At 45.6% G+C, this 14,144-nt stretch overlaps 1 protein-coding gene across 3 annotated transcripts in view; it reads right to left on the reverse strand.

The window, feature by feature from the left end:
* Positions 1–14,144, reverse strand: part of sema6a (sema domain, transmembrane domain (TM), and cytoplasmic domain, (semaphorin) 6A) — a 101,171-nt gene that overhangs the window by 43,070 nt on the left and 43,957 nt on the right. For all 3 annotated transcript variants that reach the window (XM_035640216.2, XM_035640219.2, XM_035640218.2), the window contains exons 4-6: positions 3,486–3,546; positions 1,957–2,019; positions 1,248–1,349 (exon numbers count right to left, since the gene is read on the reverse strand). In XM_035640216.2, coding sequence (XP_035496109.1) covers positions 1,248–1,349; positions 1,957–2,019; positions 3,486–3,546 — 226 coding nt within the window. The remainder of the gene's footprint in view (positions 1–1,247; positions 1,350–1,956; positions 2,020–3,485; positions 3,547–14,144) is intronic.

Raw genomic sequence — 14,144 nt, forward strand, 5'->3', positions numbered from 1 at the left:
GTTGTTGCCTGAGCAATGTTGTTTACATCGGATTTATTTTTCTTCTTCTGTCTTCATGCTTATTCTACAGTTAAACTACATACTTGATAGTTGACTGGAAAAAATATATATTTGGTTTGGAGTCAGATTTTAGACATGCACAACATGTTTGTGTTAGAGTAAAATATATATATATATATATATATATATATATATATATATATATATATATATACCAATTGAAATGTTTTCAGTGGTGAGATTTCAAGTCCTAACACTAGGACTTTTGAATAAAGTATCAAAAGAAAAATACTTTTCATTTATGTCTCAAGGGAAGGACAAAAATTAGGACATTTTGAGCAGAAGTTTGAAAACAGTTGTTCTGCTTTTGAATGTTTAACTTTCAATCTGTGGGTTAAATATGTGCATGTTTTTTTTTTTTTTATATGTCCATCTGCTTCTCTACCTAACTTCTTGTGAAATTTCCCCTTTGGCCATCTTGACGTCCACCTGCTCCCTTTCTTGACCTAAATCATCATTAGAAGAATGCATCTTCACAAGGTTTGGTTTTGCTTCTCCGGATGGAATCTTGAAGCTATTCCAGACTTGCCCGCACGCACACTGCCAGACAGGCATCCGTTTACGGTGGAAGGCTGGAATCAGATTTCAAGACTGCGCCTTCACTTGCATATTTCAGTGGGAGCGAATGAGGGTGCGTGTGCGAAGGAGCCAGGTAGATAGGTTTCGCCGCTTCTAAATCGAGCGTGTCAAAGTACACCTGGAGATAAAGACATAGGAGGAGGGCCTGCTGAGATGTGAAAGTCATCCATCTATGTCCGTCACTCCACAGCTCACCTCCCTAAACTCCCGCATGGTTGGGGTTGGAAAATATCCCTCTGTGCTGAAGTGTGTGACAGAGGGAAAAAGAGACAAAGCAAAAGTGGAAAGGGCCAAATAACCCCCACCCACACACCTCGAGCTGCAAGGGGTAGGGGTCAAAATCTTTCCTTGGAAATGGGACACTACTTGTAACTCATTTCACAGAGCGTTGTGGAAATTTTCCTTTTTATGCATCTGGAAATGCTGCATTTGGAGGGTGGTGCACAAACGGAGGGCTGAGGCCAAGGGGGGGGGGGGGGGGGGGGAATTAAACAGACTGTTGTATGAACAATATCGGTGAATGTCCGTCACTAGGGTCGAAAAGAGCGCCAAAGACATGTGTGTGTGTGTGTGTGTGTGCGCACGTGTATATGAGAGTACGTCCCTACCTTGTAGGTTCGGCAGGAGGGGTTGAAAGCATTTGTTCCGCAAACAAACAAGGTGTCGTCGTTTTGCTGCAGGAGGACTTTGATGAAATTGTGACACTCGTCCTTCAGGCAGAACAAGCCGGCAGAGGAAAAAGAAGAAAAAGAGGTTCATGGTGACACAACACTGAAAGCCACATGTGGCTCTTTCTTTTCTTTGGTTTCAAGTACAGCATGAAGTGCTCTGCAGATAAGTGAGAAGCACGCCGTCGTGAAATCCACCATTTCCTCTCGGAACATTAAGACAGATTTCCAGCAGATTCAATGCTTTTCCCCGGAGAAATACTGCAATTAATATTCAATTTGTTTTGTCAGAACTGTACAATAAATCTGCATATAGTACAGTTACACCGCCAGTGATTACAGAAACTATATGAAACACAGGCAGTGTGTCATTGCACCTGCAGACTCTCTCCCGTCTGTGTGTGCGTGCGAGCGAGACAGAGAAGCTGTGTGAAATTACATCTTTTACAGCTTGTCTGCCGTGTATAATATTATGTGATTTACTAAAGAAGTGTTTTGTGAATAATAGGGTGACACTTGTTCTATAAATGCATTTAAGGTGTAATTACTGAAGATGCAGCGTTTGTGTGTGCAAGTGTGCGCGCGCGCGTGTGTGTGTGTGTGTGTGTGTGTGTGTGTGTGTGTGTGTGTGTGTGTGTGTTTTCTCTACCTTGTGTTTTCCTTTCATTCTGCAGGTGTCCACGTCTGCCTGTCTGGACTTCCATGTCATTTTCTGGAGAAAAAAAATATATAAATAGATGGAAGTCAAGAAGAGAATGAGAGCAAACAAGATAAACACTGAAGTAGGTAGGAGGGGGGGCGGGGGTGGGGGGGGCGGCGAAGGCGCTATAGAGCTCAATAACCAATCTATGCTGGGATCAATAATCATCATCTGAGATTCTCCATCATTGATTCCCATAATGAGGCACCTGCTCTGAGAGGGACTTTATTCCCGAGAGCTGATCAGAATCAGTTTACCTCCTTGAACTTTGAAATCTTTGGCGTAGAAGAGAAAATACAATACTGACCGCGGGTCAGAACAGAGTCCCACCTCAGAGCATCGGAGCTCAGAGCTCATTTCTGTGGATGACTGGCCATTTACACACACACACACACACACACACACACACACACACACACACACACACACACACACACACACACACACACACACACACACACACACACACACACACACACACACACACACACACACACACACACACACACACACACACACACACACACACACACACACACACACTGCCTTGGCCTGTGGGTCAGTGCTACCGATACCTGTCAATCAACTATAAACACACAAACGTTTACACCCCCTTTCACTGTCACACACACTTATCAGTCAATGCTAGGTTATATCTAGACACACACACACAGACACACACAGACATTCACAAATACACACACCTCTCCTTCCCTGCCCTGTTCGGCCTGAGGGTCTGCTCTGAGCCGCTGCTTCAGACCGCCGCGCACTCGCCACTGTCGTACAACATGTCTGGAGCTCGGCCGCTGATTAAAGACCCCCGCCCATCAATCAATCTGCGCGTCTCCCACCCGCCTTTCATCTGCACCCTGCTCTCATTAAGGCCCACTCGTCGGGCGATGACATTGAAGTGGATGAGGTGGAGGGATGGCGGATTGCTGTGTACACGAGGGTGGCCTTGTTTGAATTCTGTTTGCATGCATTATGTTAAGGGCAAGTGATGCCAGCGAGGAGTGTTTGGAGTGAAACGGAGAGCGGGACATATGTAAATATGAGATGCTTGTTGCATAATCTGAAGATGTACAATGGGATCTTCCTCTCCTTCCTGCTTATTTCCCTCCATCCTCCTTTACCTGTACTTCCCCAACTGACTTCCTCTACTGTCCTCACGGCTTCCGGCGCGCACCAATCAGACCTTCCGCTGTCCCGCTGATGAGCGGATGGATGACGCAGGCGTTCTGCTAGCTGATTGATTGGATAATCTTCTTAACGGGGTCACCATGGCGAGCACGCCAAGCTCACACCGTTGAGCGGGCGAGTAAGACTGCTGGCAGGCACACGTCACCGCGGACACGCACACGCCCACGGGCTCACGTAAACGCACAGTGGCCCTCGGAGCCAGGCTATCAGGGTGACGTTGTCGGTCACAGCGCGCTGAGAACAACGCGTCCTGGATAGGGGACGGGCGGCTCACTCACCTTACTGAAGAAGATCTCCTCACTGTCGGCGGTGTCTGTGTCCACCGTGTATATGTGATCCCTGCATGCAGTCGAGGGAAGGTGAGAGAGAGAGGGAGGCATAGAGAGAGAGAGAGAGGGGGAGAGATGAGAAGATAAGAGGCCAGACAACGGCAGACAGTCAAAAATTCGACAAACATTAAACCCATTTCTTTTCCCCAACTCTGTTTTCCCCCTGCAGGCAGCAAACAACGTCAGAAAAATGGGGCTTTGTATAAACTTTGTTCAAACTTCAAGAAATGACAATAAACAAAAGGGGGCCAGAGCTATTTGCTCTGTCAGACAGAAACAGTCAACAAAGGTTTAGAGAGCTGTGGCGCAGGCCTGGGGACAAAAGCCTCTTTGTCCCAGAGAAAGGTCCTGAGGGGCGGGGGGGGGGGGGGGGCAAGGGAGGAGGGGAAGGTTGAGACGGGAGGTGCCAAGTCACTCAGAGCTGTTCAGGTCAATTAAGCCTAGTGTTTGAGCCACAGGAAATCTATACTAACACTCATTATAGCGCAGACAAGAAGACTTATGTGTGCTGGCCTGGAAATATACAGGCTTCTCTTTTATTACAAAGTCCAGTCACACAGGAATCAGCAGGGCATATGGAAGACATAAAACCCATAAGGGTTAACTACATCTCAGACAGACGGACCGGCTGGTTGAACAGGCATGTCGCTACACCTACTTACCGTGGAGAATTAGGGTGGAGACGGCGGGGGGAGGGAGGGTGCAGTGAGGTGGGGGGCAGAAGGTGTGGAAGTGGTGTGAGCGGAGGAGACCGAAGGAAAAGGGGGATGCAAAAGAGGGAGAACCAAAGGTGATCATGCCAAGCGATGTAACTGCTTTAATTTGTTGGAGATTAGCTGTTGGACGTGTTTTTAATCAAAGTGCGTAACAGTGGCATCGTCAGACTCGCGGCTTAATTACGTTCCAGCTCCCCAACCTGCGCTCAGCCAGCCAGCCCGCCTTGCTCTCTCATTAACTAAATCTAATAAAGTCTTTGGAGGAACAGACATCTTGAAATGAATCCACTTATATCGCTTTCCTGGGGGCCACCGCCATCTCCTTGAGGATAAAACCCAGTCTTACTGTATGTTATCAGCCGCGGTGCTTAAATTGAATAATTAATCTTTGCGAGCAGTCGAAATTAAGGAAGCGGTAACGCGTTCTTGGTGGGAGACGACCACAGTTCTGACGGGGCCGTGGGAAAAGCAAAATATGTTTTTCGGTTTTGTTTTCCGTCACCGCTCCTTCTATCCATGTCTACACTGAAATTAAAGTCGGTCAAAATGATAACACATCATGTCAGAGCGTACGCTTTCTGAACAGCCGTTGGCTTACTGATCACTGCAACACACACACAGAACCATATCTAAAAGAAGTATATTCACTTTCAGCTGATACAGAAATGTACAACAGATATATAGGAGGACAATAAATACTTAAAATATAATATCGCAACCATCTTTTCAAAGATCTCTTAAGCAAATACAATCTTTCATCTTGGATGAATGGTTAAATACCGATTTTTAAAATTGAAAACAACAAAGTTTGAATTATTTTGAAATCACTTAGTTTTTAAAACAGCTCACTTCTCTTATCCAATCTTCATGGATGACATCAGCTAATTTCAAAGTCAATCTGTTCTTGACCTTAACAGACACGTCCATCAACTACATTTCTAAATGTTATTTTATTTTTTAAAACCTGTTCTTTGAAATCAAAAATGTCATTAATTATTTAACCATGAAAGGAGAAGAGGAAAGAAGGTCAGATTTAGGTCACTGAGCTGCTTCCTATGCCCTTTCTAGTTTCAAGTTCACTTGCACCGGCAAATACCAGATGCTGCCTGTCACTGTGCAGTCTGCCATGACTAAAAATTGAGTACTTCAGGCCAAAACCGCAAAACTCCACTGTAAAATGCTTTTCACTACGGCTCTCTGGTCGCACTGCCATTGCACTTCTCCAGCTAATTGATCTGGATTGAATTTCCAGGGTTCCTGAATGGCCCCTTCTGTCCTTCAGTGTTTCTTTTCACCTTGCTTCCAGTGGAACAGGACACACTCAGGTCATGGGGCTGACGTAAGTTTGATTATTAAAAAACGGCAACTGTAATTTGTCAAAGATTAATACAAAAAGATTCCATACCATAAAACAGACGACGGACAGAGAAGAAAAGGAAAATGATGGGTGATAACAGTGATGGATTATATCACTAAAATATTCCGCTATGTCGTCCAAAGTTCAGCAACTCGGCCATTTGATTCATTATTATCTTTTGCATTAAACTTAAAACTCTATAGTAAAACACAAATGCTGAATCAAAAGCCATTAAATCAGAGGATTACTTGGGGGATTTGGTGTAATCCCACGGGTTGTTTTACTGCCTGCGATTTTAAAACAGCTCATGAGCAATGTGTAATTGACTGCGCCATTATTTTTCGTCCATAACCTTCCAGGCTGCTCTCCCTGTCCTGTGCCTCTCTTGTCCCGGTGCCGACTGCGTCCTCGAGGGCCGAGGCTTTCCAGCCGCAGGGGTTTTGGTTCCAGCAGAGATTAGAGGGAGCCAAGCGATGAGGCGTCCCTCAAACATCCTGACTGGAGATGGACGGAGACAATGGAGCGGTCTGTGTCTGTGTCAACACCAGCTCTCCAAACACACACACACACACACACACACACACATGTGCAGGGACACCACACCCCCTCCCCCTCCTTTACCCCCAACATGCTCAAACAAACACGCACATGCACCCTTTACCCTCTTCAGCGCTGCACCTGAACTCATATTATGACATCGCTTCCCCCGCCGGTGCGCGAGTCACATCTAACTTCGCGGTGGAAAGGAGAGGACGAAAAGCAGAGGCAGGGTCTTCAAGGACTACACTGGTGGTTTTGAATGTTATTAGGTCATTAACTACAAATTGATTTTAGTTAATATGTGTTATTTTGGAACATTTTCCAAAGTAAAGCTGAGGTCTTAAAAGAGACTGCCTAGCTTCAAGGCAAGTTGATGGTTTCCGCGTATGTAATAACCTATGAAAATTAACTTGATGAGAGTTTACATGTATGCCAATGCCTGAGCTCTGTGTATTTATCTATTTTTGCCCTACATTTGTTCATATTTTGGCCCCATTATTATTACAGCAGATCAGCTGTTAGCAGTTTCTGTTTGCAATTTACCCATGAATGTACTGAGGAAGTCTAAAAGAATTTATGGACGCTATAAACACACTCCGACACTAAAGATCATTTCTGTCTGCTCAGATGTTGACTGAGTTAGGACCCAGAGAGGCAGTGTCGCATTTCATTTTATGATAATTTCTTTTTCCTCCATGAGGTGTGCACCACCACAGCCACTGCTGAAGCTGCTGTGCATGTCGCTGGACACCAGCATGCACCCGTCCCTTTCATGGTATGTGGTATCCTCGGCCCCTTTTGTACAGAGATCCCGCTGTATTGCTGCTATCGCCTGCATCCCAGTGTGTGATTTAAGATCAAAATAAACAACAGCCTCGGCATCCTGTCGCACCATGGCGGCTCTCCCTCTCGCACTGACATTGGTTTCCGTCTGTTGCTACCTTTGCTACTGGCATAAAGGTGGAACAACAATGCCCCCCCCCCCCCCCCCCATGCCTTTTACGTGGATACAAATTACCTACTTTACTAAAAAATCCATCCGGAGATGTTTTGCTGCACGTCACTCTCTTTCCCATTACTTTCTCTCTCTCAGCCGTAATCTATGAGTCCAGACTCATCTGATGATCGCAGTCGTGTCACAGAAAACATAAGGCAATCTATAGAGGATGTGGTGTTGATGATGAAATGCAAAACACTGTAAGATTCTGAGGAAAAAGGCAATAACAGGAGCCCTTGATAACCGATGGATGCAGAACATTGGCTGTCAATGTGAATCACTTGGCGTGGGCTTCGCACTTCCCGAAATTCTGCGACAAAAAAATGCATGAGTAGGATGGAAGGTATGCAAATATCCTCTCAGACACTAATGCGGAGACACTGTTAAAAGATGGGCACAGACAGTGAGAAAGAGCTGAAAGATCGAGGCCAGACAGTGGACCAACTGAGAGCGGGCAAGAGTGTGAGACTGAGTGCAACAGAGTGACATAGAGGGTCTCCATCGGACATGTAGCCATGCATGGCCTGGAAAACACTGGCGCTTTGTGTGGAAGAATGTCGTTTTCATAACAGCGCATTTCTTTTGGGGGGTGACCACAGGCCGGCTTGGTCCATCTGCTGGGTCTTTGTCAAACTATCTTGCATTCCAGTAGCAGAAAAGAGGGGAATGTGATTAGCATGCACCCCACACCTTGTGCCACCACCCCTCTTTCCCCAAAACTAAATGCCTGTGCGTCCACCCTCTTCTGCACCTCCCACCCTTTCTCTCTCGTCACCCTCCTCGCCCATATTCCTCTCTCTTAATAACTGGATCATGGGTGGTGGAGGAGGGCCCATTGTACGTTGTTTTGGCTTTCACTGGTTCAAATCCTCTTCACAGAGTGGGAGGGGGGGGGGGGGTACCGGGGAAGCCAGCAGGCACCTTTGGGCTGTGAAGGGAGTGTTGGGGCCCTGAATGGGCTGAGGGCATCAAGAGGCCCTCGGTGATGTGGTGGCATGAAATACAGCAAGTCAGAGTTCACTCACCCCCAAGCTGAGATAGGTTGTTCTTTTTGAAGGTTGAGGTTCTCATTAGGGTTTTCTACATTCTCACCACATTTCCTTTTGTGTGCTTGTATATGAGTGTGTTCTTGTGTGTGTGGCTGGCTCAGTGGGGTAAGTACAGAGTATATTCACACGTATTGCACAATTAGGCCTTAATGCATAACAACTGCAAGAAAAATATCATTTTCTGAGTATTTATTGATTCACTAGTCTCGTTTTAATTATAATTCTTGCTGTCAAGTTTGCGGTTTGTACTTCTGAATTACTTCATTTGTGCTCGTGAATTAATAATCTGTGCACACCAATATATAACGGAAAAAGTCTGTGATTGAATTTGCACCCCTAAAATAAAAACCCACCTCCAAGCATGCAAATATGGCTCTGGATGATAACTGACCAAAGTCTGAAGTTCCTGCAGTTATACTAACAGGACACTAACTCAAGTGCATGGATTACTCCTGCCAGGCTTTCTGATGTTGGATGAAAAGTTGAATGGATTGCAAAAAATAGTTAAAAGCTTTGGAAATATTTCCATATTCCAACTGGATACTTGTTCCAACTTTAAATTCAGGTGATTACGTTTACCGCAGCTGTACGCTTTGTTTCAGAGTGTGGACGTGGTCGAATGTCGCGTATGGTGCAGCGGGGAGAGGGAGAGGAGGCAACCGTGTAATCCCCGTCATTAGTGGGTTTTAACAGGATTTGGTGCAGCTACAATAATGGAGACTGTAGTGGCCTCCACTGCGAGACCCAAAGAGACCCGACAGCGAAGAACAGCGGCCACAGAGGCTCGACTGTTCCAGAGGACTCAACTGAGAGAAGGTAATCTGGATTTTGACCGTGTGTGTGTGTGTGTGTGTGTGTGTGTGTGTGTGTGCTAATGACAGCCACAAATTTTGGTCCTTCCACTCCCACACTGTCTCTCTCTCTTCCACACTCACATTCTCTCTCTGGTTCCCATGCTTCCCAGTCTCATAGAGGGGTGTAAACAGAGTGTGGATGGTGTAACCATGGCAAAGGCCGACTGAGGGCCAGGAATGGCGACTATGCCCTGCATGTGGAGAGACCTGGGGCATGCTCGCTAAGCGGCGTATACAGTAGAACATTCTCACACACACACACACACACACACACACACACACACACACACACACACACACACACACACACACACACACACACACACACACACACACACACACACACACACACACACACACACACACACACACACACACACACACACACACACACACACACACACACACACACACACACACGCACACGCGCAGTTATTTATGGACTTCGCCTCATGTCCTCAAACCCTTATCCTAACCTCAAAGGAAAATTTCAGTTTCGTACATCATCTTTTTCATTTGCAAAGTTTCAAGCACCACATTTAACATTGTACTCATTTCTAAGATCGTTGCATTGTTGCAAAAAAAAAAAGAAACCAGACAACCCAAGGTTACCCAGACTGTTAATTTTAAACATCCACATTCTGGCCTGACAAACACACTTTCAGCGATGAGAGACTATCACTAACATTTTGGGGGCGCTCACCTTGGCTTTTATCTCCGAATAATGCACTTTAGATAGCCTGGAGAAACCGTTATCTCATTAATAGCCTGTCTAACAGTCTGACTCCTCGATTTCTGCCACCATCAAATTTTCCCCAGACCTCAGCAAATATAGTTAGTACCAACACATTTAGTACCAAAACTGGACAAATAAGACTTGAATAAGTGAGAACTGTTTCGACTGGCATCCTTAGTACTGACAGCTATGAGCTTTATATTCCCAAGTCTAAGAATAGAGATTGCAGTTTGCATACATCTGTCTGACGCTAAATGGCAACAGGCTTCCATCAAATCAGTTGTCATGGCTTGTTATGGCTACAGGCGGTCGTTCCTCCTATAAAAAATGAGGCCATAGGTCGTCTGTGCAAGCAGCTTATTACTAAGCACGGTTACATATTATTATAAGGCGACCTCTGGCCACCGTAACAATTATGATTGCAGCAAAGGAGGAAATTGGATGACGCACTAGAAGTCCGCATTCTCATTTCCCTTTTTAAATCCAATAGTCAATCATGTTTCTTTTATCATGTACAGTATGTCAATTATTGTAACCATGACTACAAAACGTCCTCTATTCTTAAGAAAGCACTTTTTTTTTTAAAGCCAAACCACCATCTTTTCCTCAACATAGTCAGTAAGCTTTCTGCCGAAACCAAACCAAGCTCGGACCGTTCTATACGCTCAACAGCAAGCTATTATTGTAACCATGACAACGGAGGTCCGGTACATCTGCTGCTGTCGGGGCGCTATTCCAGCAGTTGCACTCATTAATCATATCAAAGGGTAGTAGGGACAAAAGGACCGAAATGGTCGTTCAGGTTGGAGGACTTGTTGGTTACAGCTCTACACATTCATGCACTCACCCAGATGCACACACATGCGCACGCGCGCACGCACACTGATATATTTTTTTGCCGAGATCAGAATGATAAATCTCCCACTGCACTATGATGAATTCCCTCTGAATACGGTGCATGGTGTGCCCTGACCATGAAATATCGGTCCCTATAAAATCCTCCTGTGTCCATCTCTCAGTGCATCAAGAACACTTTATTGCTTTTGCTGAACGTGACTCTGCTGCTGGACACGGAACACACGAATGACAGCAGACGCACAGCAGACGCACAGCAGACACCGACGTTCTGCGTCTAGAGGTATTCATGTTCATTACCCATACTTTAATACACATCATGTCCCGGTTACCATGGATAATGAACAGCCAATAACTACGATCAAAATGTATCAAACTGCATCTTGGCACTCTCAAAAGTAAAAAACCTCTTGCTATGATTCATAAATAACTTTTTTTTTTTCATTTGTTTGCAGAGTGATTTAAGAAAAGAAAGAAAGATGTCTTTTTTAAAGCTTAACAAACGTGCCGTGTGCTGGGGCCCTGGATAATGCACCTAATGGAAACTGAGTCATGGAATACGATTCAGAATGTTAAGAGACTAAACTAGTCATGTACTGAATTCATAATCAACATTCAATAGGAGTCTAAGAGGCGTAACGATATTTAACGCATACTGGAAAAAGCCATGTGACCTCATCAACAGAGGCCATTTTGTTCAATCTCCCCACACAGAGCGGCTGAGACGGGGCTGTAAAAGGAGCAGCTGATTCCACCAAATCAATACATTTCATTCAGGGCTAAAAAACTTCAGATGAATTATCAACCAGTGCATCTGTTGCCGAGTTCTTCTGCTGCCAAAAGAGTTGACACTTTCCCTCTATGGATTAAGCCACTTTTGTCTATTTACAATTTCATCAGTTGCTACGTTTGCATGCAGCTCGTAGTTTAAAAATCTTCTGATTCTCCTTGCCAGTGACAAAGCGAGAGCCAGAGGGATTTAATACACTGAGGAGCCATTCAAAAAACAGCCTGAAACAGTGTTCGGCTTTGGACTGCATTCACAGTGGCCATCTGCAAGCTGCGCACCAAGAACTGAGGCTCACTCGTCTAGCGGCATGATGGCAAAGCTGCGTGATGCTGGCCCCAGAATAAACAAGTTATTTGACTGGACAACCGTCATAAAAGCAACCATTGATGTTGCTTAGTTTTTTTTCTTCCCTGCAGCATTGTTCGTTGTTTCGTTGTGGCTCGCATTCACATTGATTTTCTGAAGTGGTGATTGTCTCCGCGCTCTTTGCATTAAACTGTTTGTCATTCAACTTTGACATGTCTTCATCGACATCCTGTTAGTGGCAGTGGATCTTTGTGCACGCGTCGACACTCTGTGTCCATGATTATTGACTCCAACATTCGTCTCTGTGTCAGGATCAATGGCGGTCATCCGGCACGGTCTAATCTGAGGCGGACATTCCAGTTATTCAGGGGTCACATACCCCCGGCCATGTGTCACAAGTCCCGTCTGCTTTGTACAAGTGTGGGGCCGACGCAGCAGGTGGAAAAAAGCTCAGGCGCACACACACACGTGCAGAATTGGCTGCAGACATGACCATGGGCTGTAGCACCCGCGCCCACAGGCGCACCAACACATGTTCACCATCCCAAATGTGTAAGCATACACACACAGCCCCCAGCCCACATACCACACGCAAGAAATCTCTTTTAAATCCCTGTGACAACTGGTCAGCATACTAAACTGGCCGACACACACCTTCTCTCTCTCTCTCTCTCTCACACACACACACGCACACACACACACACACAATGACACACAATGACACACACAGACACACACACAGACACACACACACACACACAATGACACACAATGACACACAATGACACACACAGACACACACACACACACACACACACACACACACACACACACACACACACACACACACACACACACACACACACACACACACACACACACACACACACACACACACACACACACACACACACACACACACCTCCTATAAACCCTGTCCCTCCCCCATTCCTTAGGCCCCTGTCGCCCCATGTGGAGCAGGTGGGCAACAGGCAGACCAAAGCCTCCGGTCCCCCCTAACATATACACACACACAACCACACACACACACACGCTCTCTCCTTCACTCAGTTTCCTTCCTCACACCCCCCACACCTTGTTTTAATGACCACAGATATGTAACGAAGCTGTGGCCCTTGGAGGCAGCAGCCTCCCTCAGCCATTTAATTTGACATGCTTGGGAGGAAAACAAAGAAATTCCCCCATTGTGGCTTTCAACACTTTCCAATCAAGCCTTCCACCCAATTAGCTGGATGGCACACAGCAACGAGAGCAAGAACAAGCAGATAAGAATCTATTTTATTAAGACTTTTTCAAAAAAAAAACACCTTAAAGTTACACTGCGCATTCTATTCTCCATGGCGGGTAAACCTGCGCCCCGACTGTTGATACTTTGGGCAGGGACCGGACTGTTTTTACAGAGCCATGAGGCGAAGCAACAAGAACATTTCGAAACTACTGATGAGAAGAGAGAAGACAAAATCAATGTCGGTTTTCTCTCCACGGCTCCAGATGCTGTAATTGATCCATATTATCTCAGAGAGAGAGTGGCACAAATATAGACACACAGGTGAACAAAACAGACTGACAGACAGTCTGAAAGCAATAAAGGCAGGTGACAGACAAGTAGGGGGAAAGAAAACAGCCGGGGAAAGAAACAAGGAGATTTACGAATCGATTTGCGAGGGCAACTGGGCTGCCGTCTGATAAAAGGTCTACAGCTTCTCTCCTATTCCTGTATTGCAATGTATCCGCAACACAATGAGCTTTAAGGCTGTTTGGGTGGTTCACTGGGACCCTAAATGTAGATCATAACAAGAAGTCATTTCTAAAAAAAAAAAGGTCCATGTTTAATTCATCTGTAGCTTTCAATTGTATTGGTATGCGTGGCTACGTGTGTTTGTGTGAGTCCGTGAGTCTGCCTGGATGTTTAAAAAGCAGGGCACAAGCCTTCGGAGACACTGTTCGAGGCAAAAGTGGTTTAGGCAGATGGGCGAGACGGAAATAGAGAACAACAATGAGGTGATGAGAGAAAAAGTCCACATGAAAAATTCCAGTCGCAACACTTTGCTCCGTATCGGTGCCTGCTTAATCCCCCAGACTTTAAGAGAAATCAGCACAGCGGGGCTCCACAGTTCAGTTCGATAGCCCGACTGCTGCGGCTCTCGCAGCCCTCAGCCATTATCGAGTTAAGAAGGGATCGCATGTTAACAATCCCCAACTGGCAGCAATTGATGAGAATCGTTCATAGCTGAAAATCAACTTCTCTCGGCAGCTGCAATGTGAGAAGGGGCGATGGAAGGGATCAATGATCCCTGTAGAGACGTTCTTGCTTAGTTTGATTGCTCTTTTACTCCACACAGAAAAGTAGTGGAGTCAAATTCGACTCCATGTCTGAAAGAGCAACA

This window comes from Scophthalmus maximus, chromosome 19 (assembly GCF_022379125.1).
Source record: "Scophthalmus maximus strain ysfricsl-2021 chromosome 19, ASM2237912v1, whole genome shotgun sequence".
In the NCBI taxonomy this organism is placed as follows: domain Eukaryota; kingdom Metazoa; phylum Chordata; class Actinopteri; order Pleuronectiformes; family Scophthalmidae; genus Scophthalmus; species Scophthalmus maximus.